Here is a 22,793-nt window from a genome sequence, read left to right on the forward strand (position 1 = left end):
TTTGTGTAAAGATAAATACCTTTTTTATTGAAATATTAATGAAAATGTAATGTTCGTTCTCTATTCTTTTATGGAATAATTTAACTATTAAATATATAGATTTTAGTTAGTGCAATCAAATCTGTGTACACATTTTCTGAAGAAAAGCACCAAAGGAATTTTAAGTGTTTAATTTGAAAAAAACTTAAAAACCTTTATATTTATTTGTATGATTATTAATAAGTATATCATTATAATCTACTAAAATATATAATATTTATTTATATAAATGTTCTTTGAATTCTTTTTTTTTCCTGCAATTACATCAGCTCTAAAAGCTAAACAAAAATATTCCACTGTTCGCACAGGGATGAAGCCGTGTATACATCATGATTTGTATATATTTAGTCACTTAAATAAGACAGGTATAAAAAAGATGCAGATCTACATAACAAACCAAAGTATACAGGATGCTGTGGTAACGTCATCCTATATTCAACAGGCACGATGGCTAGTAGAATCGTTTATATTTTCAAAACCGTTCAAGACAATGATTGTATAATTAAATCTCTACACGTATCGTACATTTTTTTAACTTCATGTCCTGGCGAACATCTGGATAAATACATATTAAATATACAATTTCACTCATACAAGCAAGTAATGTTAAAATTGCATAAAGCCAACAGAAATTATAGATTTAACGATAAATAATACATTGGAATTAATTATTTGCTCGACGTTTACTTATTGGAACAGCTTGAATCGTGCCAACTTTCTGATTTATCTCGGATGAGAGAGACAGGCGAATATAGTTCCCCCTTGTCAATACTGTATACTGACGAAATATTCTCTTTGTATAAAACTGTAAAATGCGTCGTCATTTTGAAGAAAAAGATGCTGAGATCATGCAACAGATTTCAATGATGCTAAAAAAAAAAAAAACCTTTCGCTTGTAACTTATATCAATGCTATTTATAAACGAGCAAATATCGCGAAATAAATAATATCATCATGTAATATCAGAGCGGTACGAATTATATAGGCAAGAGTAGCAAATCTCTAATAAAAAGGGCGAAAAAAACTCAGCAAATTTTTCTACAAACGCAGAACAATGACACGGCTTTCGAATATCCAAAACTAAAAAACTTTCTGTATATCCATTAATAACACTACGAACACTTGACAAACGGGGAACGATATGCTTTAATATATGTACATTTCTTATATAGATCAAGTTACTGCCTGTGCTTGTCTCGTTAAGGAAATCTGATTCGGTATTCTTGTCATGCGAATTTAAAAAAAAAAGACACGGGTAGGCAAAAACTTCACTTGTAGACTTGTTATAAATTTATCCTACGAGAGCGATCGGGCTCTTACATAACTCCGGACGTTTACGCAAATGGTGTAAATTGAAAAGTGGATTAGAAATAACGCGCTGTTATTTCGATTTGAGAATCGATGACTCTCGAATACAATAGACACAATTCTTATCGCTCTTTGAGTTTGATTCTTCAGCTACGCCAAGTCTGCCATAAGCATGCTCGCAGTCAATTGGAGCCTACCCAGGAGTCCGGGTAAGCGAGAACAGTACGAATCGCCTCTTTTAATGTTCGAATCGTTTAGCGTGGATGCTACTTTCACAGTTTAGCATTTTCGTTTAGAAGTGCCTTGGTGTGCTGTAGGTCGCGGTACGTCATCCGTGAATGACCGGCCTTATACGGCTATGTAAGAAATTCGTGTGTACTTTGCAACGCAGTAGCTGCCCGTATTGCGGATCCTGTATTAGAAAAAGCAAGCCACAACATCGAATTTTTTTTTACAGACCATAATCGGACACATCTTAAGCGTACGATGGCGAACGGAACTCTGTTCATTGTAATGCTTTTGCAAATCATGATTACAGTCTCACGATCTCATTTTTCCCTTTTTTTCACTATAGAAAACACGTGTGTACAAAAACGCATAAACTGATCTCAATGCCAGCGTTACTTTACATCCTTCCCCGGCGGTGATGCGGTGTTGCTGAGCACAATCTTTCCCTGAATTATGTGATTCATACATAGAAAATAGATCGCATAGAGAAAGGAGTGTATATAAAATCTAGTCGTACCCCTTGGGATCGCTTAAGCGTTCAAAAGTTAAAACATGATTTGTATTATTATGTTGTACCTTTTAACCATCCAACCATTCACTTAATTACAAATATGCCACACTTCTACCAGTTAATTATTTGGGTGATTATTCCACAATAAACTTCAAGAAGCGAGTGGTACATGCAAAAGAAAAATTAAAAAAAAAGGAGACTTGTACAAAGAGCGTAAGTGCGCTGCAATATAATTCGTCGAAAAAAGTAATGTTTCAAGCTATCATTAAAAATCCCCATTGACGGGGACGTGTCTCCTCCGCCCTCTTATTGGTCTTATTCAACGTCTGTCCCTGCCCACAATTGCTATAAGTAAAATCATATCTTTTTTTCTTTTACCGTTAACCGAAATCTATACCGTAATAGTACAATGTAGAACTGCGGATCACGTTTCGCAGTAATTACATAGTTTCCGATTGATCGATCAGGCTACGAGAGGAACGGATTAGCCGTAGTAGTTGTGTTCGCTGTCCACGGATCCTGTCGAATCTGATTGATTGTAGGACGGGGTGGTGGTGGCGTCACAGTTGCAAATGGATTTGCTGCATATGACACGGTTGCTGTAAAATCATTCACGTATGTTCGTTCGTTAGTATAAAATAACTCTTATCGCTCACACGAAGACAGCTCAATCATTTAAACGCCTTTCAATACATCGACATCCGAGACTTGTATCAATATCTTGAATAAAAACAAAAAAGATGTTATTTTATGACCTGGAGGTAGAAATACATTTCCTTTTACTTTCATTTGATAATATTAGTTGTTCTTATTTCAAGATATTGATTTGGACTTTCAATTTGAATATTACGAGAAAAAAAATCGTGGAAATTTAAAATATAAAAAAAATTAACTATCTAAAAAAAGGGGAAATCTACGTATTCCACTGGAACACTACAAGATATATATTCGAAGAAAGATTTAAATCACAGTACTCTTAAGTAAAAACATAACGCGCTTGACGTAATATATGAAAGACGTAATAAGCATAATTATACTGCACAATAGTCACCATGCATTCATGCCATATTCTTAATCATGTTATTGATACTCACGAACTTATTTCCAATGAAACGCTATTTTGTAGACATAGAGCGTGTTACAGCGTAAAATATTCTCTTTTTCCATGATATTTAAACTATTTGTTCGCTGAATATTACATTAATTAGATTTTGTCTTTAATGGATTATCATATAATAAGAGCAATATATGCGAACGAGAAATATCTTGAATACTGGACTTCTCTTTCTCGATATTTGTACCTTCTAATCGCTAATGAAAACTTACCCGCTGGCGCAGGAGCCGATGGCTTAATCGCCGAAGCGCTGACAAGATTATCCAAATTGACGAGCGCCGAGTTCTCTCCTAAGAAGGATTGTGGCGTCTTCTTCACGGCACCGGTGCTGGCCGGAAGGTTTTCAGCCATGTCACTTAGATCGAAGGGATCTCCTCCCGATGATGCTGTACCACCTGTTTTTAAATCATATGATCTCATTACGCAAATTCAGCAGACATTAATGTTGCGTAACACAGAGAAATTTCGCGTGGCTCAAGTACCGTTGTTCACCGTCTGCGGACTAGCTCCGAGTTTTCCCCTATTGGTAATCACGTCAAATTCATCTAAATCGCTGAGGGGACTCGTCACGGCGGCGTTACCGTTGTTCTGAGTAGGAAAGTTGTTGAAGCCCGGCCCCGTGCCGTTGAAACCGTTGCTAGTGCTGAAGGTGGTAGCGGCCGAAGATACGGGTGGCAAATTGAAACCTATATTTTGAGATGACGATACATTGAAGCCAATGTTAGTCGTCAAGTTTGAATTGTTGAAGGATGGCGACGGGGACGTCATGCCATCTTGAGCCGTCTATAACGAGAAAATTTCAGACCAATGTGTTAGTACAAACATTGTGAAACTCGAGGAACTTTAAAGGACAGATCTGTATTACCTGTTTGTTCGTATCCGATTCGGTAGCAGTGGTAGATGGAACTGGTGACCAAGGGTCATTGGTACGCGGAGGAGATGCGACCGTAGCGGGAGATGGGGCAGGTGCACGCCACGGATCGATAGTGGCAGCTATAATTAAAATGTAATTTGAATCCAGTCCAAATTATTCGTCAAATATTGCAATCAGAACTTAGGAAAACTTAGAACACCGCTTTCATTATTCAGACATTACAATAGAGAACATATATAAGAGTAGACATATTCTCGATAAGGATCCAAATATAGTACTTTAATAAATTTTAAAAAAATTATGTGAAAATTATGTGAAAAAATTAACTGATTATACCTGAGGATCCTGAGAATTATCGGAAATCGTCAAAGAGAGACGTAAGAACACATGCAAAAAGAATATAAATATAGAGATTAAATAAATGTACAATCGTGTAAAGAGCACGTTGCCGCAATAATCATAATAAGACTCACTTGGTCTTTGTGGCGGAACGGGCGTCCACGGGTCTATCGCGGGTACGGGTGACGTCGTACTCGTTGTTGGAACACTCCATGGGTCGTTCTGTGGCTGTAAAACGAGTACACTATTATTCTTCCACCACTTTATCAATAACTCCACCATTTGTCAATAACAAAACCGTTATTCCATGCTTGTACGCTCTTCTAAATACATATTTAATGTCCTCTAACATTCGTCGGACATACCTTATACGCATGAAATTCAGATAAATCCAAAGACTGTGTGGTGCATCATGCAAAAACGATACAATTTCGTGTTATCTTGCAAAGTACAATTGTTAAAAGTCCGCAGCATAATTACCTGTACCTGTGGTCTAGGCGGTGGAGCTGTTATCGGAATGCCCCAAGGATCGGTTTGTACAGAAGAGCCGCTCGCTTCTCCCAAATTTACATCGAGTAAATCCAGCATGTGGCTTTGCTTCTCAGATTGCGGAGTTCTGAAATTCATACACGTGGCATTGTCCCGTGAATGCACAGTCGGGTGTTTTTTTCCGTATCGAGTTACTTTATTATAATGAATTACATTGGATTCCGCTGATCACTTACTTAAAATCTTGCTGACTTTGGCTGAGAGCTAACTGCAATCTAACGTCATCGCTGCGTCTTCTTTGTTCTTCTTGCTCCGCTTCCTCTCTAGACATAGCCAAGGCCAGCTGCAGTTGTAATTCTTCCTCGCCTACTGTTTGCGGTCTTGCGGCTTCCAATTCCGCTGTAAAATATACTTGTTGCGTTAATTCTTATGTAAAGTAATTAATGTTTGCGTTTGATAGATTGCGCGAAAAATAAACGAGATATGATAAGAGAATTTAGATCAAATGTGTAAAAGAATTATCTCGTCCCAGTTAAAGTCAATCTCAATTTGGAAGGTCTTGACCAAAAAGGAGTTACGAAACGCTAGTGCTTGTTACTATAAAGAGGAACTACTTGTACGTCTTGCTGCTGATTCGGATAAGTGACAAGGTTCCCAATCTTGAAACTGAAACAAGATAATAACGTGTAAATTTATAGTTTTTAATCATTGATCGATAACACATTACTTACATCGCTGCTAACAGGTGACATTGTGTCCAGACCGTCACTTCCAAAACCACTAACCGACTGTGCAAATCTCTCTTTTGCCTTCAACGCTCTAGCTCGCTCATTTCTCAATCTCTCGTCATCTTTTAATAAGGCCACTAATTGTTTTGCTTTTTCTCGAACATTAATCCCTTGATCTTTATGCCCATCCATGTATTGAAAATCTAAGCAAAAGAATAATAGGACTGTGTTGAAAAACCGGGGATTCCTAGATTTGTTCATTAATTACAAATATACGCCAATGGATTTCTGCATTTTATTAATATATAGAGCTTTAATTTTCCAATAATATATCACACATATGAATACTTGATCTCATATATTATAAAATAAAATTTCACATTTGTTACCTTTTAAAGTTTGGATGGCAAAAATATTTTCTTTGCACTGCTGCGCTACCTTTTCACTTCCTGTCTTGATAAGATATTCTAAGAGAACTAAGGCTTTGTATACATGTCGCCAGTTTTTCCCATGATCATTCAATCGTTTCCATAGCATTTGCATAATTTCCGTAAACGCTACAACATTGTATGTTAAGTCGGCAATTTCTGCCATAAGTGTACTACTTGGACCCCAAGGATCATTGCTGGTAGCTTTTCGTACAGCTTTCTGTAGAAAAAAAAAGCAATTATCTTATATTTGATATTCAGAATTTTCACACGTTTAGCTTCATTCATTTTTCCTTCATTTCACAAAGATATTCCGTTACTATTTTTATATGTTAATGATAAAAAATAATGTCAAGTAATATAAAAAGATTTCACTAATCACCTGGGCATTGCTGTAATTATGGGCGAGATTCATAATATCTCGCCTAATACCTGCTAGATTCACCTGCATGACGTCTTGCCCTTGTCTTCTCATCTAAAATATCATCGCTACATGTTACTCAATTGTAGTATTGTGTATCTTGGTTCTGGGAACCCATATTTATTATCGTATCCGTTCCAAGGCAAAAGGAAAAAAAAAATCACACATGTTATATCAGACGTATGGTACAAGCAGCTATTTACAGGATTTATATTCTACGAAGACTCGCAGTCTTCCAAAGATCTATAAATCTATAAACCTTGACTAATCTTTAATGTACGCAGCCTATAATTGCTATATAATGTAAAAATAATAGCAGGTCAATTATGACGCAAGTAGCGTCTGATAATAAATATGGATGTATTTATTATCCATATTTACGGATAAATATGGACGTTTTGTTTACACATGAAAGCCATGCAACTACAAGTATGCATTATTTTAAACGTTACAAACCTAGTGATATTATCACCAAAATTTCAGTAAGATACAATTATAAGTCAATTAATAGCGGGAAGCTTAGAGCTAAAACCAAGGCATGCAAGGCATTAATCAAATTACTTGTAACAAACAAATAGTAGAAAGAAATATAAATTGCGGAAAGAGAAAAGTAAATACAATTTTATCTATACTATATTTTTATAATTGTTATATTATAAAATTGTACTTTTTCTTAAATATCGTAAAAGTTTATACAAGTTGCATACAAAAGTAAATCAAATTATACCATACCGCTAAGCGAAGGAAGTAAAGTACAATTTACCTATATTTAACACAATTTTATTTTAAAATCTGTACTTTAACACAATTCACCTGATTAATTATCCAATGATATATAAAAATATGCCTACATGCTTCAATGTAAGTATAAAAGGTCATTGACTTTGGAGACTAATAAAAGAATATATCTATATTTTCTTTTAATATCGTATAGAAATCAGTTCTTTTGAGATGTGCCTATATAAAAATTTATAATTAATATTATCTCTCTTTCTCTCTATCTTATCTGAGATAAGTATTGTTCTGGGCTACATGGAGTATAGCTCTAAATTTCGAAACGAATCGACCCCAAATAATCGTACAATATTTAATGCAATACTGACTTGCATAATGTACATTTGTCATCATCATATTCACTACCTATTATTATCGCGTTATTCCGCTGGTAAACGTTGCAAACTAATAAAGGTGCATTATAACAAAAAAACTCAAAATAATCCGAATATATATATATATATATATATATATATATATATATATATATATATATATATATATCACATAACACACATAGCAATAACTGCTTGTAAAAAAAATATCAGATTGTTTTTACAAATACTGATAGATATTATTTACTGTGAAACACAGAGATCTTCTAATAATATGCTCTCACATCGAATATCATGTTATTACGAGTGAGTTACAGTTGTTAATTCAACGGTTATGAACACATCGTTGGAATTTACCTTCTGCATCGCCATTCTTGACTAATGAAATATCGCCGGCGGTTGTTGACGAAGCTCTTAGGTTTCGCCCCCGAAATACAGAAAACTTCCGAATACTCCGAATCACAACAAAAGCCTAGGCTATCAGATGACACGATAAATAAGTAACGAGAATTTTATAGATAAAATTTGTCACACCTTAAATGCATGATACGTCATTCTGCGTATATGGATGATAATGACACGTTAAATCTATTAAATCACTACGGTATTATGCAAATGAATATTACATGAAATTTTTTTCTTGTAAAAATCGTCGGAATTTCAAACGAGACTCCGCAAGATTGTGCATATGCGCGAAAAAAAAGAAGTAACAGCGATGCACACGTGTTCAATACGTTTGCGAATCGAGCTAGTATGACAAAAGATTATACTCGTAGCGACAACAGCAACTATTAAATTTAAAAAAAAAATAGAAAAATATTATATTTTGTTTTTAATAGGCACAGCTCATATATTCCCTAAACTCCTCTTACAATTAATTATGTAATAATAACGCGATTGACACGTCGTCGCAAAAATATAACAAGCTCACATATCTCACTGAGAAAATGTAAAGGAACAATTTCACACGTATACACGCGCACGCGATCAAACATCGATTGAGATACAACGTTTACGTTGACTTTTACGATTTAAAAGGGATCTCGAAGATCCGTGACGTCGCGCTCGATTCGAAAGTACGAAAACCAGGAACTCATACTCGTTATGTGCTCCTCAGCAAAGTTTTCGACGAGCAAGTCGCTAAATTGAACAAAGCATAACATGGAGTTTAACCTCTTGGAGACTTGGTTTCCTACAGGGGAGAGAGACCTATCATCAAAACTACCCCGTTTACAGATGATAGAGCGCATGCAGAAAGCGTCCGCGGAGAGAGAGAGAGAGAGAGAGATCACTTACACTGACGGAGGTAAAGATGCTGCACCTTCCTTAAGCGAAACTGTACTGCTCTTCTGGAAAAAAAAAAAAGAAAGAAAGGTGAGGCTCTATCGTCCTTGCGGCGTGTTTCTGTTGTGTGTTCCCCGCCTTATCTTATCGCGGCGGTGTGATTTTGGCTGCGGTCCACTTGACGCTACAAATGCTTTGGAGCGTTCTTCTTCTCCTTCTTTCTTCATTGAAAGAAAAGAGAAGAGGAATGCTTCGAAGCATTTGTAGCGTCAAGTGGACCGCAGCCTTTATTCCTCATCGGAGCAACGTTACCAATCCGCCTAATGATAATTATTATCCCTCTCTAATATACAAAAAAAAAATCATATAGATTGTTCTCGATATTTAAATGTCGCGCGAATTAGCAATGCCTTGAGATTTCGAGCCGCAGAATATGTTTCTCGACGCCGTTATTGTTTCCCCCCTTCCGAGGTGACATTTAAAGATCTTCCATAGCATCCGTTCGCGTTTATTCAACGCACGATATCGACGTTGTTATTTAAACATTGGTACTCCTTTGTAATCACACATGCATCTGCTTTCGCGGCACTGACTGAGTCTTCTTCTCCCCGCTGTCGAGCATGACTATGCAGATATCGTCACTCACTGTTTGCGGAAAGTAAAAGAAGTATAAACACAGCCAACAAAGAGCTGGAAGAGCCTTAATCTGTTACACTAGATAGAGGATATATCACAGCGAGCCCGCGATCCTTTGTAAGGCTTCCTTCCGTCGCGTTAACAGCATTATATACATATAATTGACCGTGAAAGTATTGATCATTATCCTCTTCGTCCTTTTGCACTGCTCTCCGCTGACTTTCTATTTCCCCGTGTGTGCACAAGCTCGCACGTGTGTAACTGTCAAGACCTGTCACGTCGGAGTTGGGAAAACCAGCAACGGCGCGACGAAGATGCGGTAAACAATCTGCGGGGATTACATACACTTTAGAGAATCTCCGTGAAAAGAACAATCACATTTGGGAATCGTATATCTCCGAGGCATCGCACGCTCGGAGAAGCCGAGATACTCGCGCACTCGCGCGTTATCTCGACGATTTCCGAGAGTTAACGTACGTCAACGCGCGGAGGAGAGAGCGACGGGGCGGGGGGGGGGAGGCGCCGCGCGGGCAGGAAACTATTGCCGTTGTACAATTGCTGGCGAAGAGATCGCAGGCGTTCCAGAGGTCGATTCCACCTCGCCGCGCGCCTCCTCGACGGGTGCAACGCTCCGCGCTCCGCGACGAAGACGACGACGAGGCGAGAGAGGCGAGAGCCGTTCCGCTCCGAGCGTGACTGGCGGAGCGCGCCGTACCCGCCCACCGAGGGGCCCGGGGTCCTCGTCGCGCGAGTAGATCGGAGCAGATGTAGGTGTACGTCGTATACGTGACACGTCAGTCCCGCGGGGGTATCTCCGTCACGGCCGTGCGAGAGGGGTGGCGACGACGGGGCGCGGCACACCCGTTTTACGACGCTACGACATAAAGGGTTGTTGACAATGTCGCGCGACCGTCGCGCGAGATGCTCGATCCGGAGAACCCCGTCGCGTCCGTCCGAACCCGACTGAATGACGAGTGACGACGACGACGGCGACGGCGACGGTGACGAGTGACGACGACGACGGCGACGGCGACGGCGACGAGGACGACACGGGACGGCTTCGTGTACTCACCTTGCGCGCGCGGGCGGCCACCACTCCGGGAATTTGGATACGCGGGGGCTCGCGAGAGCGAAACGGGGAACGGGGACAGAGTGGCGGAATTAAATAAGTAAGACACTTATGACAAGTCCATTCACAGGCACTGACGAATTGTACGGTTGCGGGGCAAGATGGCGCCTCGGGAAAATATTTCCGCTCCGTTCGCCGCGCCCGCGCACGAGCGACGCGTTCTGCCCCGAATCCCCCGTTCGAGGCGAAGAATTCTTCGGGGGGCGAGAGCTCGAACTCCCCCCCCCCCCTCCAACCCCCCGCCGATTTAGCGATCAATTTGATCGGCCGATTGGTTCGATCTGCAGATTCGCTCGAAACAAAATTTCGGTTTAATGAACTCGTTGTCCCCCGATATAATCCTTTTTTCCATATGTTGGACTAGTTAGACAACGAAAATTAATAATTTTACCTTAATGAAATAATATGGATGTTACTTGTTATAATTAATCACTAACTAATGCGCATTTTATCAACGTAGATTAACTTTAATCTCATTGTCAGTTAAAATTTGTAAGAATTAGAAAAAGATAAATATATATAGTAAGTTAAATCGGGATTGATCGGGAATAAAGTTAATTTGCATTGACAAAATGGACAGATTAATCGAAATTTAACCCTAATCGTTTTTCAAACATAATTCTCTTCTCGCTGCGATTGTCCAGATTCGAGATTCGCTCGAAAAGCAAAGTTTTTAATTTCATGTGATTCATTGTCCCCGATATATAATCCTAGGCTTTTTCCCATATGTCAGACAAGAAAAAATTAATAACTTTACATGTTAATAAAGTAACACGGATATTACTTCATAAATTAATCGCTGATTAACGTCCATTTTTACCAACGTACAGATTAATTTTCATTTCGGTTAATCTCTATTAGAAAAAGATAAATAGTAAGTTAAATCAAGATTAAAGTTAATCTACATTTGACAAAAATGAACATAAAATTTCAGTCACCCCGCTCATCTTTTAAACATTCTTCTCTCGCTACGATCGTCCAGATTTCGAGCGAAGCTCGTAAAGCTTTATTTTCCTTTTCTTTTTCATATCTGACAGTGGAAGTTCCCAGAAATCCGTTTTCGCTAGCATGTAACGTCCACGGTTAACAGCTGATTATTATAAACGAAGAGAATACCGCATCTTGACTCTTTAATCGTTTCTCTTTATTCATTGTTATGTTCACAGTAGACTAGATCGATCTTATAAGTGGTTTACATCGCAATACGACACCCGGCAATTCATTTCTACGCTCTTACAGAGTAAATCGCAGTTACGACACGACACCGTCCCTTCAATTACGTCGCTCGGTAATGCATGCATATCTAGTTAAGGCACGACAAATCAAAATTGCACTCAGAAGAAAGATTCTGAGGGCAACGCTGTCCCTGTAGAGAGATCCAAATTAATGAACAATTTACGAGGACGTATAACGGCTCGGGATTAATATTTAAACGCTGTCACTTAATTTGATGACGCATCGCCGTTTTTGGATACTTTCGCGAGCCATACACAAGAACGCAACATTGGTTGATCGACAATCAATTTCAATGGTATCAGTTTGTCATTTTGTCACAAGTTATATTTTCATAAGTCGAATTTCGTAAAAGAACCATTGTTATCGGAAAGATATATGTATATACACATGTATGTATTGTTATCTTCATTTTTGTAACGCAATTAATTTTCCAGGAACGTAACATTCCACTTTCCCTATATACCTCACGCTTCCAAGACATCGAGAAATTACAAGTGCATGATAGACACAAGTTCGTAGAATCTATAAATCTGTTATTTTACGCAATAAATATTAATTTTTAAGTGACAGCACATATTTGTTTTTTTTTTGTCGTAAAATACAACAGTCCAAAGAGGATTTTGCGCGTTTTGAGGATATTTAATTTTTCTCAACGGTCGAATGAATCACTGTTAAAGGTATGTCAAAGTTAAATAAAATTCTGCAAAAGAGAAAGGTAACTTTGATGGACTGTTGTATTATACGAAACCACACCGAGAAAATATTTAATTTACGTTTCATTTCTACATCTTTATATATTATAACTTCAAGACTTAAAATAGAAAAGTTTAGCTTGCTCTAGATCAACGTAAACGTAAGCTAAGTGCATCGATAAATGCATTGAAGCGCATTTCTTAATTCAAAAGAATATCTTACAAAAAGTTCACTATCTACAAATGGAATAACATTTTAATAAACATTTGGTTTCAGCATTGTATGATCATTTGTATGATACTTTCGTCCATTTTGCTGATATACAGAGTGGGCCGAAATACAATCGGGAAGAAAATTTTATGGCTTAAAATAAGTCGGAATGATGAAGACAAATCGTACAGAATATCTGTAGCAAAAAACATTGCGTCAAATATCAGCCTGCATACATACTCGATTAACTTTCAAAGTCCTTTTTCTAAAAAAATAAAACAATATTTGAAAAAAAAAATTATTTTACTATTTCGACTTATTTTGAGCCATAGAATTACCCCCTTGCCGGTTGCACCACGTATTTCGGCACATCCTGTACAGTATTCCATAATAGGATATTCACAACTTAATTAAAAATTAATGGCGACGGGTATTTGTTTGTCAATTAAGTTTCAACTAATTAATTGGACTTATTCTATTTGAAGTTTACAGTACAATTCCAAGTGCAGTATAATTTCAAGGATATAAAATTCAGTTATGAAAATCCTATTGTGTATGCCGTACTTATAGCAATACTGAAACTTAATTATATATAAAAACTTTTAAAAGATAACTATCCTTTAAACAATAAATTTTTTAATTCGTTTATTGCTTTACCGCATTTATCCGTATTTCCGTTTACGACTGCCAAGCAAAAATCAATGTTGTTGAAAAAATTCTCTCGTCCTAATCGATGGACTTATTCATACTGATGAAATTATGTTCATTTCAAGTAAACGAATCGTTCCTAATGATGATATTCCGTAGTTGGTGTCACATTGATCATGTCGGCGGTGCTAAAAAAAAGAGATATATATGTAATAAGTGCGAAAGAAAATTTACGCTCAACTTTTCTCAGTTTGCTAATAAAATAAAACCCAACGATATAAAAGCACAGGAGAAATTAAAATGCTTCGAAATGTAATACGTAAATTAGAAATATATATACTATCGACTTTAGATGAATGTTCTTTTTTCAGGACATGCGACATGCTTTTTATAATATGCCCATATATATAATTTGAATCGGATTTAGTCCGTGTTGTTTTTTGTCGAATAAGGAATTTTTTTAATAATTTGGCCGATTTTTCGAGGATATCGAAACTACTTCAAATTTGATTTTAAAAATGTGCGTATATCCAAATATATATACAAAAACAAAAAATATATGTACAAATATATATACAAAACGCAAAAACATAGAACAAGCATGTAACAAAATCACTTGGACAAACAGTTAACTATAATTTGTGTTTCTCACATATGATACACAATCATTACTTTGTAACATTTATATTATAATTATATGGAATTATATTTTGTCTTCTAATTGCTTATTATTTATATATCACAATTATGTAAATAATACAATCAATAGTGTTGTATTAAAATATTCTATCTGTCGTTTAATATAAAAAAAGAAGTTACACGTAGCTCTTTAAAAATAAACATCCTATTAGTCTTAGAAACATAGCGGAAAAATGCACACATTCTAGCAAAGCATACAATACGCTAAATATGACTAGTCGAGGTAATTGTTAGTTTTTATTTGCAGTAAAATATTAGTGAAATATTTTATACATTTCGGTATTTCCGCGTTGAAGTGATATTATAAACGACAAAAGTATCGCCCGATTGGTCATATTTTATCAAGTTAACATTTTACACATCAATTATAAAGGATAGACATAACACAATATCACAAACACTTACAAGAACATACATGGGTGCCCTAAGAATACTTTCTTGTAGTCGTCTTTACATTAGTTTGCTGTATAACATATATCAGATATTATATTATCAACTCATGTTACAGAAAAAAATGTTAAATATGTGTCTCTGTGTCGACCTGACTTGAGAGGATAATTATTTGCAAATCACAAGTTATTATATTGTTTGAGATTGACATATATTAGATCGTGCATGTTTAATATTGCACAAAATTTAAGTACATTTGTGAACATTAAAGATATTAATGGTTAATATCTTGGTTTTACAAGACTATGTTCAATAATTCGTGTAGATGTTCCTTCACCACATGGAGGATGTTAAGTAAGACGTTTTATATGTTTATTGTTTATATAGATGGAAAAGTGAGGAGGCTACATAATGTAAGAATATATTGGTTACCTCTTAGAACATTTAATATGTATAATGAGTAGTGCTACGCCCAGCAGCAAGCACAAACTCCCCACAACAATGTAAGCGATACCGAGGAAGGGATTCTTTCCTCCCAGAAGTGAAGTTGTACTTAAAATCATCTTTTTCTTTCCGTAGAAGGAGGATACTGAAAATGCTGAAAAGAAACATTCGAAAACGTTACTTCATTTTTCTCATTGTGTTCATTTAAGTAAAATATATGCGAAAGACATCGATCAGTAATTTTTTATTTCATTATTTTAATTATCCGAGTATTCTTATAATTCATCGCGTTTCAATTTGCTTAGATTACTTACAATATTTGACCTCAAGAGTGTAGTTTCCTGCAACCAGACCACTCTTAAAGCCCTCTTGAGTGTGGTCGACCCTGCGATAGAGTTTTCTGAAAGTGGGCAATGCAGCAGTTCTCATCCACACAATTAAATCCTCGTTTTGGAATCCATTATTTTCATCATTCGTGTCGTCCAAATCGTAGATGTGTCTAGTCCAGTTCTTAGGCTTGGCAAAATTCTTGAACACCTCCCTCAGATCGCCCTCTGGATTTCTGAATTTGATATTCTTGTCGGATGGCCAGGCTATGCCAGTTTTTAGTAACGGTACTGACATATTGCCATGCTTCGCGGAATATAGCGTTAGCTTGTCGCTGAAGAGCGAATTTGCGATGGCGCCGCACGGGGCGATGGGAATTTTGGTATTGTTCACTTCCTCGTAGGCAAACGGCTCGCAGTCACTCGAGACTGTAGGGTCCAGGTGTCCTAGCAGTTGACTGTCGTCTCGAGATTTTACGTATCTCCGATGATTCTGATAGAAGTTCGTCAGGCCGTAATACATGTAAACCTTGCCGGCAAACTCCGTGGACAGCTCGAAATTTATCTTGCACGTGCAGTTCTCTGTTGGATTTGCCGCGATTACGTCCGCACACTTCTTAGGCATCCCGTCGCTCTCGAAGAACTCGGTGGAGTTGCAGTTGGTGTAATCTATCGTCTGTTCCTTGACTTCGTCGGAAAAGTAAAGCAATCCAATGCCGACCGGTATGAATGCGACTCCTATCACGAAGAACGTCGGTAGAACTGTGCCAGCTGTGAGTATCGGTTGCCAGGCTGGTAGCCGCTGCTGCTTAAACGCGCTATCTGCATACAGTCAAAGTTCACGTGTATTAGGAATAATTTTCGAAAATACACAGTATAATATCAACAACAATGCGATATATCAAATAATCTTGTTTCCCTGACTTTGTTTTCTCGAATGTTGCATGCTACAGGAGTAGTTTCTTGTATATATAAAATAAAGAAAGCGAGATTGTGTTTAGATAACGAGGAAAGATGTTCAAAGTGATCTTCTAGATAGACATATTCCTGGACTATCTCTGTTAGATCTTTCACACTGCTTTCCATAGCAAGATACAATTTTTGTTCGACGGAAAGATGATTAGACGAAAGAAAATGCGTATTGCATCACTAAGAGCTAACGCGTTTTGTAAATAAATTAAGACAATTCTCATAAACGTTAGTTGATTCGATGATACGTGATCCTGCGATCGAGTCTCCGTCCCTTCCAACTTTAGACTCCAAAATACGTAGAAGTCAATCGAAATTTAGCCAACTTCAGCAGAAACAACTAAATAATTAAGACTTAAAAAAAGATTCGCAATACATTATTTAAACAACTCGGGGAATATGCAAAATTGTACTCGAAATTATCTCGAGATCGTCGAGGAATCATCGAGCAGGATGTACGAAGTCGTCGGAGGCCTATCAGGAAAAAAGCTCGTTAATTCGAGACCGTTCAGTCTCGTGCCTTTAACCCTTTAACGATCGTTTTAATCGCTCACCCGACGGCTTTTTCGATTTAGGCACCGCGTCGACCTCGCTGATGGACGTCATGATTTTAACGACAAGACTGACACTTGACGAGCCTCGATAACCTAATCAGGGGGGATCCTGACAGGTCTTGACTCCTTGCATTTTAATGGCGACGGAAGACGGAAGTTTGATAAGTTCACAACTTCCGGGCCCACAGGGTGCAGCACTATCGTTCCCCCATTAGGCCTGTTCGTTTTTAGCTGTACTTCTTGCACGGTTCATCTTTTGTTCTTTTTCTTTTCACACGTTGGAGAGAAAAAGAGAAAAGATGAACTGTGCGAGAAGTTCAGCTAAAACGAACAGGCCTATTGTTCCCCACTGAAAGGAAAACTGGAATCAAATCACTGACATGAGCGCCAATTACTTACTAGCTGTATTTTCCACTGAACGCAGCCAATGAGCGTGTGTGTCTCGCAATGCCGCGGAGTATGAAATGTGCTATCCATTGTATCATATTTTTTAACCACCCCGGAAGTGTGGTTAAAAATTATTTGAAAACTGTATAAAGCATATTTTTAAAAAAGTAAATTTAAAAAAGTAAGTTTTATCGAAAACAAGAAAGATAGATTTTTTTTAATACCGTCTTTATAATATTATATCAAAATTAATTATAAAAAAGTTGCCATAAGTTTCTGAGCGATAATTTACGTTATTTAAATTACTTTATTATTTTATGACTTTTATATACGATCTAACAAAGTAACTGTAAATAACATAAATTATTTGCTCAGAAATATGGCTTGAAACAAAAAAATCTAAATATAAACATAAATATATATAAATGTATATAAAAATACATTAATATAGACATTTACATTTCCAATTTCAATATAGCGCCAGCGCCTCGCTTCTCGTCACATGACCCATTTTTTAGTTCGCCGTTTCCGGGTCCAGCACGGTGGCGCTGAAAATTGCTCCCTCTATCTATCCTCTATCCAAGAAGGAGGTTTGGATTCGCTCTCCTCGCACGGTGGTCGCGTCAATTTTCTCATTTACTGATTTTTCGTGAGAAGGAATCGACAGGCGGTTTTGAGTCGCCTCGAAGCAATACGTGGATATCTCGAACGTTCGCCTGCATACTCTCTTGTACGTTTCTTCCCACCCCCCGTGAATACGGTAGCGTCCGTCGGCTCTTTTTCACGTAGGATATTCTCTTTAATAATCCCCCGAGGATAGGACATGCTATATCAGTGCATGCGTCGTTCTCGATCGGGGTTGCCGATCAAATTGATCCCCGGCTCGTTTCACATATCGCTCCGCGTGTGTCGCACGTCGTTTATCTCCGACCTGCGATTCTCGTCCCGGTCCACGGCGCCAAGAGCACGAGCCGCCTCTCGTCGCGGTTCTCTCGAATCATCCCGAACGAGCGAGTTGAATATGTATATTCCAACATTTTGTCGCCTCCGTTTCTCGTCCAACTCGGCCGAGTCGTACACGTTAGTGTGTTGTATCGCAAATCTTGCACGACTTTGTCTAGTTGTTAGGCTCGAGTCTTATAATTGCTTAATAATGCCGATGTATAATTAATTACGTGCCTATGTAATGGAGGAAATGAGTAGCGAACGTAGATCAATGCATATCGGACATTGCTTGGAATAAAATAATAACTTTTTATATTTATTATTTCTTGCTTTACTTCAAAATAAAAAAAATCTCGTTGTGCATACGATATGTGAATAAATGTGACGGAAATTTATTTTTATAAAAATAATTTTCAACATAGCGAGAATACAGTTCGTGCTGCCTCCTCGCTTGTAAACCTAAATATTAAGTACGGTGTTAATTTTCAATTTCTCTGATAACTTACGATTGCTATTGTATTTCAGAGATGTCTGAATCCGATCTGTTAGCTGGCGACCACATCGATGGTCTGGATGGTCTTGAAAACGGTCAAGATGGAGACACTATTATGCAGTGCGACGGCGTGAAGCGTGACTTGGCCGAAGCAAACGTTGACGATCCTGTAACTAATTGCTATTCTTGCAGTAGTATATGGCAACAACAATAAAATCCTTTTTACCGATGTGATATTTAGTTTAATGAAATATTGTAATCTAGGAATTGGAGGCGATTAAAGCACGAGTGAGGGAAATGGAGGAGGAAGCCGAGAAATTGAAACAACTCCAATCTGAGGTAGATAAGCAGATGAACATGGGCAGTCCACCTGGTATTAGTAAGTTTGCAAATTTGTGTCTTCTATGAGAAAGTACATTTAAAAATAAAACCGAATACTTTAGCTATATGCAATGACAATTTTATTCTTATTACACATCTTATATTTTAGCAAGCCCATTAAATATGTCTTTGGAAGATAAGATGGAAGTTGATAACCGGTCGATTTACGTCGGCAACGTAAGTTTGGGATAATTCATTCATGACCATTGAAATCTGCAGCAAGCATCTTTCTTTTAAAAAGTACTACTATAATGTACGATAGCGTTGCAAAGACTTAAAAACTTGATTTCTTTTGTATTATATGCAGGTCGACTATGGCGCTACAGCTGAAGAGTTGGAGCAACATTTTCACGGTTGCGGCAGTGTCAATAGAGTGACAATTTTGTGTAATAAATTCGATGGTCACCCCAAGGGCTTTGCTTATATCGAATTTGCTGAACGCGATTCTGTACAGACCGCAATGGCCATGGATGAGTCTATGTTCAGAGGACGTCAAATTAAAGTAATGCCTAAAAGAACAAATAAACCTGGTTTCTCTATGACAAATAGGTAATTCTCTGTTTCAGATAACATATCCTATAATTGTAACTTATAAAATAATATAACTTGACTTTTATAAAGACTTTTATAAAAACTTAATAAAAAATAATCAATTGATATATATAACTCAAATTTATTTGGATCTTCTATAGCATTGACACTGCATTTCATTGCTTCTTGTATTTACAGGGGTCCCAGAGGTGCAAGAGGCTATCGAGGCATGGCTAAAGGAATTATTCGTGGTAATACATACTTTGGATACAGACCTACGAGGCGACCTAGGTAATTTCTGTTTGGTTCTACTACCTTCTAACGAATTCATTAACAATTTCCACAATATCTGTGTCCTTTTAAAGAGAGCATTCTGTCGTGCTTTATATAAATTCTACTACTTCATGGTTTTCTCTTGCAGGAGTTACAGACGTGGTTACTATATGCCATATTGACCATTTTAAAGGGCAACATTATTTTACAAGTATCAAGGTAAGTTGTTATTTTACGTCATGTATGTGATAATTCCTATTTATACCGCTCAAAGGAAAGTTCTCAGCGTAAAGAAATTAATTTTCTTATTACACATATGCTTATTTTTATTAATCAATAATTCACAATTTCATGATTTTTGAGAGATACGAAGAAATAAAATATTTACAGCAACAAAGGAACATTTCTTTGAACGTTTCTGAGCTTTGAAGGTTTCTGAACTTCATACATTTTATTATAACTGGAGGAAGGACCAGAAGCATTTGAATTGGATAATAAATTATCTGAATAAAAATAGTAATAAATTAATACAATGTTTATACATTTATATATATGCGTTAAATTAGAACTTTCTAATTAGATGTTTTTGAGTGACTCTTGCTCACATTTCTCTTTTATTCAGTAATGTAACGTCGAGATAACTCTGTGTCTATTAGGATCTTTGGACCAATTTTTTAAAATAATTTGCTGGCCATTCCTTCATATGATTGAGATAGTAAAATTATGATTAGTAATAACATATTACTTAACTCTCAATAAATTTAACTTTTAATATAATCTGATGTATCTATATGATCGAACTCATTGTTAGTAATGCAACAAAATTAAAATTATAAAGAAATTAACAGTTGTAATCGCTTTATTCACTGAATATAATGGAATATGATATTTAGATACATTAGTATTGACACTTGGCCATAATAAATATCTATACTATTAAAAAATATCGCAATATATATCAAATTGTAAAATAACATCTTGTTCGCTTCACTTTTCTATATATTGCATTTTTCCTCATTAGTTTAGTTAAAGAAATTATCACGTTTTATTACACTTTTATTAATTTCAATTAAACGTGCATATTGTTCATATATTTAATATTTCGTAGATTGAAAGTATAGAGTATGGCCTTGTGAGATGAAACATTGAAAATTGTAAGTTTTTGTGAAAAATTGATTAACAATTCGCACAAGAAACTTACAAACGTGCATATCATCATGCATTGCATTGGAAAGCGGTTAAGATGTTTAAGTAAATTCTTATGATATGTCCACAGAAAAAAAAACTGATACGAAGGGAAAAAAAAGAGAAAAACATCATGTCAAAAGAAAAAAAGATTGGACAGTTGGGCACAATTAATTATATTTGATTTAATAATTATCACATAAAACTACAAATGTAGAACAGCGATCATTCACTATTGTAGTTCAATAAATTTTAATTAAAGCTTTAGTACCAATAAATTCTATAAAGTTGATTTTGTATCCGCCTTAAAACTTTTCCAAAATGTTTTGCTTTACTTTATCCATATATATATTTTAACTGTTTTATGTATCTGATACAAAATACGTTTTAATGTATGTTCAATAAAATATACATTTAATATTTATGTTTAATATATATATTTAATATAAATAAATTATTAAATATTTATATTTAAATATAAATATCTAAATATATTAAATATTTATATTCGATATATATATTTAATGTAAATAAATTTATACAAGTATCATAATTAAATGTAATCATATAATCTTACAACTACAAACGTTATATAATTAGGTGTCATTGAAATATTTGACTTCAGGCTCAATTCAGTTTGTGCAAATTGAAATATTTGATCACCAACAGTCTAACTTATCCATATATCTATACATGTGCAAGATGTTTAAACTTCAATAATGTATTTGTATTACATCATTAATTTTGTATGAAAATAATAGTACATGTTTATTAAGAACAATTATATTCATAGTAAGTAGTTCAGGTAAATAATACAATATCGTTTAAAAATATATATCATGAAAATTTTTGTGTGTACACCTGAAAGCAGAATCTGAAAACGCACCGTACTGACTTTGACATAAAAAAGTTAATAACAAATAGTAAATTTGTATGAAAGCATGTTTGTATTTTAATGTGGTCTGATTTTTTACATAAAATGATAGATATTATAATTGTAGGGATAATTATATGTAGAGATGTATATCTTGTGTTAAGGCAGATACAACAGAATATTATAGGTAAAGATTGAACTAGATAATAATATCCATCTGTTGTGAATATTAATATATTCACAACTGAATAATGATTGTTTAACTGAATAATAATTATTAACTATATATATATGTATGCATTGATATGTATTATTATCTACTTGATAAAAAATGCACCGTCAGTTTTGCACGTCAAAAAGATGTTATAAAACAACGGTAAGAAGATTGAACTACAAAGTGAATGTCTAGAATAATATCATATAATTATAATTTGTAGTAAATTTTGTATGCATGATAACTGAAAGTTGCGCCAAGAAATTATGAAATATTAAAATTGTCCTGTATGTGAAATGTTTGACTACACGTTGCATATTTTTCACTGCAACTTTCATTTATTCAGTACTAACTATACATCTTCAGTTTTATCTTAAACATATTGCTACTAATTTGTAAGACGCGTGTAAAATATGTTTCTGAAATATTGATCCATTGTGCTAAGGTGTTAGGAGGAGTGCCGACTTTCAACACATTTAATTGAGACACATTTCGTAATGTTACTTCTATGTCGCTAAGTATTTTGCAGGTGCAGCACAGCATCAGCATCAATTGAGTGATAATGATACAAATTTCATGAACAATTTTTTGTTTCATTAAGGAAAAAAAAAAGAAAATAATTAAGATATATGTGTAATATAAAATGTAAAATTAATGAGTGGTAAATAAAGAATTTCTTGGCTAATATAGAATTTTAGATATTT

The 22,793-nt window shown here is 35.9% G+C and overlaps 3 protein-coding genes across 16 annotated transcripts; 1 reads left to right on the forward strand and 2 right to left on the reverse strand.

Annotated features, from left to right (window-relative positions):
- Positions 1–238: 238 nt before the first annotated feature.
- Lqf (epsin homolog lqf) lies at positions 239–10,770 on the reverse strand. 11 transcript variants are annotated; one of them, XM_071697204.1, is made up of 15 exons: positions 10,581–10,770; positions 8,885–8,937; positions 7,946–8,065; positions 6,441–6,533; positions 6,020–6,278; positions 5,634–5,833; positions 5,517–5,568; positions 5,139–5,301; positions 4,894–5,029; positions 4,548–4,641; positions 4,066–4,193; positions 3,683–3,983; positions 3,413–3,595; positions 3,181–3,201; positions 2,584–2,685 (listed from the first exon to the last, which is right to left on the reverse strand). In XM_071697204.1, the coding sequence occupies exons 3-14, from the start codon at positions 7,958–7,960 to the stop codon at positions 3,185–3,187; spliced, it is 1,641 nt and encodes a 546-aa protein (XP_071553305.1). In that variant the 5' UTR covers positions 7,961–8,065; positions 8,885–8,937; positions 10,581–10,770; the 3' UTR covers positions 2,584–2,685; positions 3,181–3,184. The 11 variants fall into 11 exon arrangements, with proteins under 11 accessions (XP_071553257.1, XP_071553219.1, XP_071553210.1 ...); XM_071697156.1 differs by lacking the exon at positions 3,181–3,201 and having other exon boundaries at positions 239–2,685; positions 4,900–5,029; XM_071697118.1 differs by lacking the exon at positions 3,181–3,201 and having other exon boundaries at positions 239–2,685; positions 7,946–8,060; positions 10,581–10,768.
- Positions 10,771–11,759: 989 nt separating this feature from the next.
- On the reverse strand, positions 11,760–16,964 carry Cdc50 (cell cycle control protein 50A). Of its 2 annotated transcripts, XM_071697227.1 has the most exons (5): positions 16,807–16,964; positions 15,272–16,105; positions 14,946–15,111; positions 14,529–14,586; positions 11,760–13,612 (listed from the first exon to the last, which is right to left on the reverse strand). In XM_071697227.1, the coding sequence occupies exons 1-4, from the start codon at positions 16,856–16,858 to the stop codon at positions 14,574–14,576; spliced, it is 1,065 nt and encodes a 354-aa protein (XP_071553328.1). In that variant the 5' UTR covers positions 16,859–16,964; the 3' UTR covers positions 11,760–13,612; positions 14,529–14,573. The 2 variants fall into 2 exon arrangements, with proteins under 2 accessions (XP_071553328.1, XP_071553318.1); XM_071697217.1 differs by lacking the exon at positions 14,529–14,586.
- Positions 16,965–17,754: 790 nt separating this feature from the next.
- Positions 17,755–22,781, forward strand: Pabp2 (poly(A) binding protein nuclear 1). 3 transcript variants are annotated; one of them, XM_071697465.1, is made up of 8 exons: positions 17,755–17,978; positions 18,664–18,800; positions 18,896–19,010; positions 19,122–19,189; positions 19,320–19,561; positions 19,742–19,834; positions 19,965–20,035; positions 21,093–22,781. In XM_071697465.1, the coding sequence occupies exons 2-7, from the start codon at positions 18,666–18,668 to the stop codon at positions 19,996–19,998; spliced, it is 687 nt and encodes a 228-aa protein (XP_071553566.1). In that variant the 5' UTR covers positions 17,755–17,978; positions 18,664–18,665; the 3' UTR covers positions 19,999–20,035; positions 21,093–22,781. The 3 variants fall into 3 exon arrangements, with proteins under 3 accessions (XP_071553566.1, XP_071553555.1, XP_071553575.1); XM_071697454.1 differs by having other exon boundaries at positions 17,756–17,923; XM_071697474.1 differs by lacking the exon at positions 17,755–17,978 and adding an exon at positions 18,073–18,273.
- Positions 22,782–22,793: the final 12 nt, after the last annotated feature.

This window comes from Temnothorax nylanderi, unplaced genomic scaffold, assembly GCF_030848795.1.
Source record: "Temnothorax nylanderi isolate EJ_2023f unplaced genomic scaffold, tnyl_v1.0 TNYL_tig0001_pilon, whole genome shotgun sequence".
Classification (NCBI taxonomy): Eukaryota; Metazoa; Arthropoda; class Insecta; order Hymenoptera; family Formicidae; genus Temnothorax; species Temnothorax nylanderi.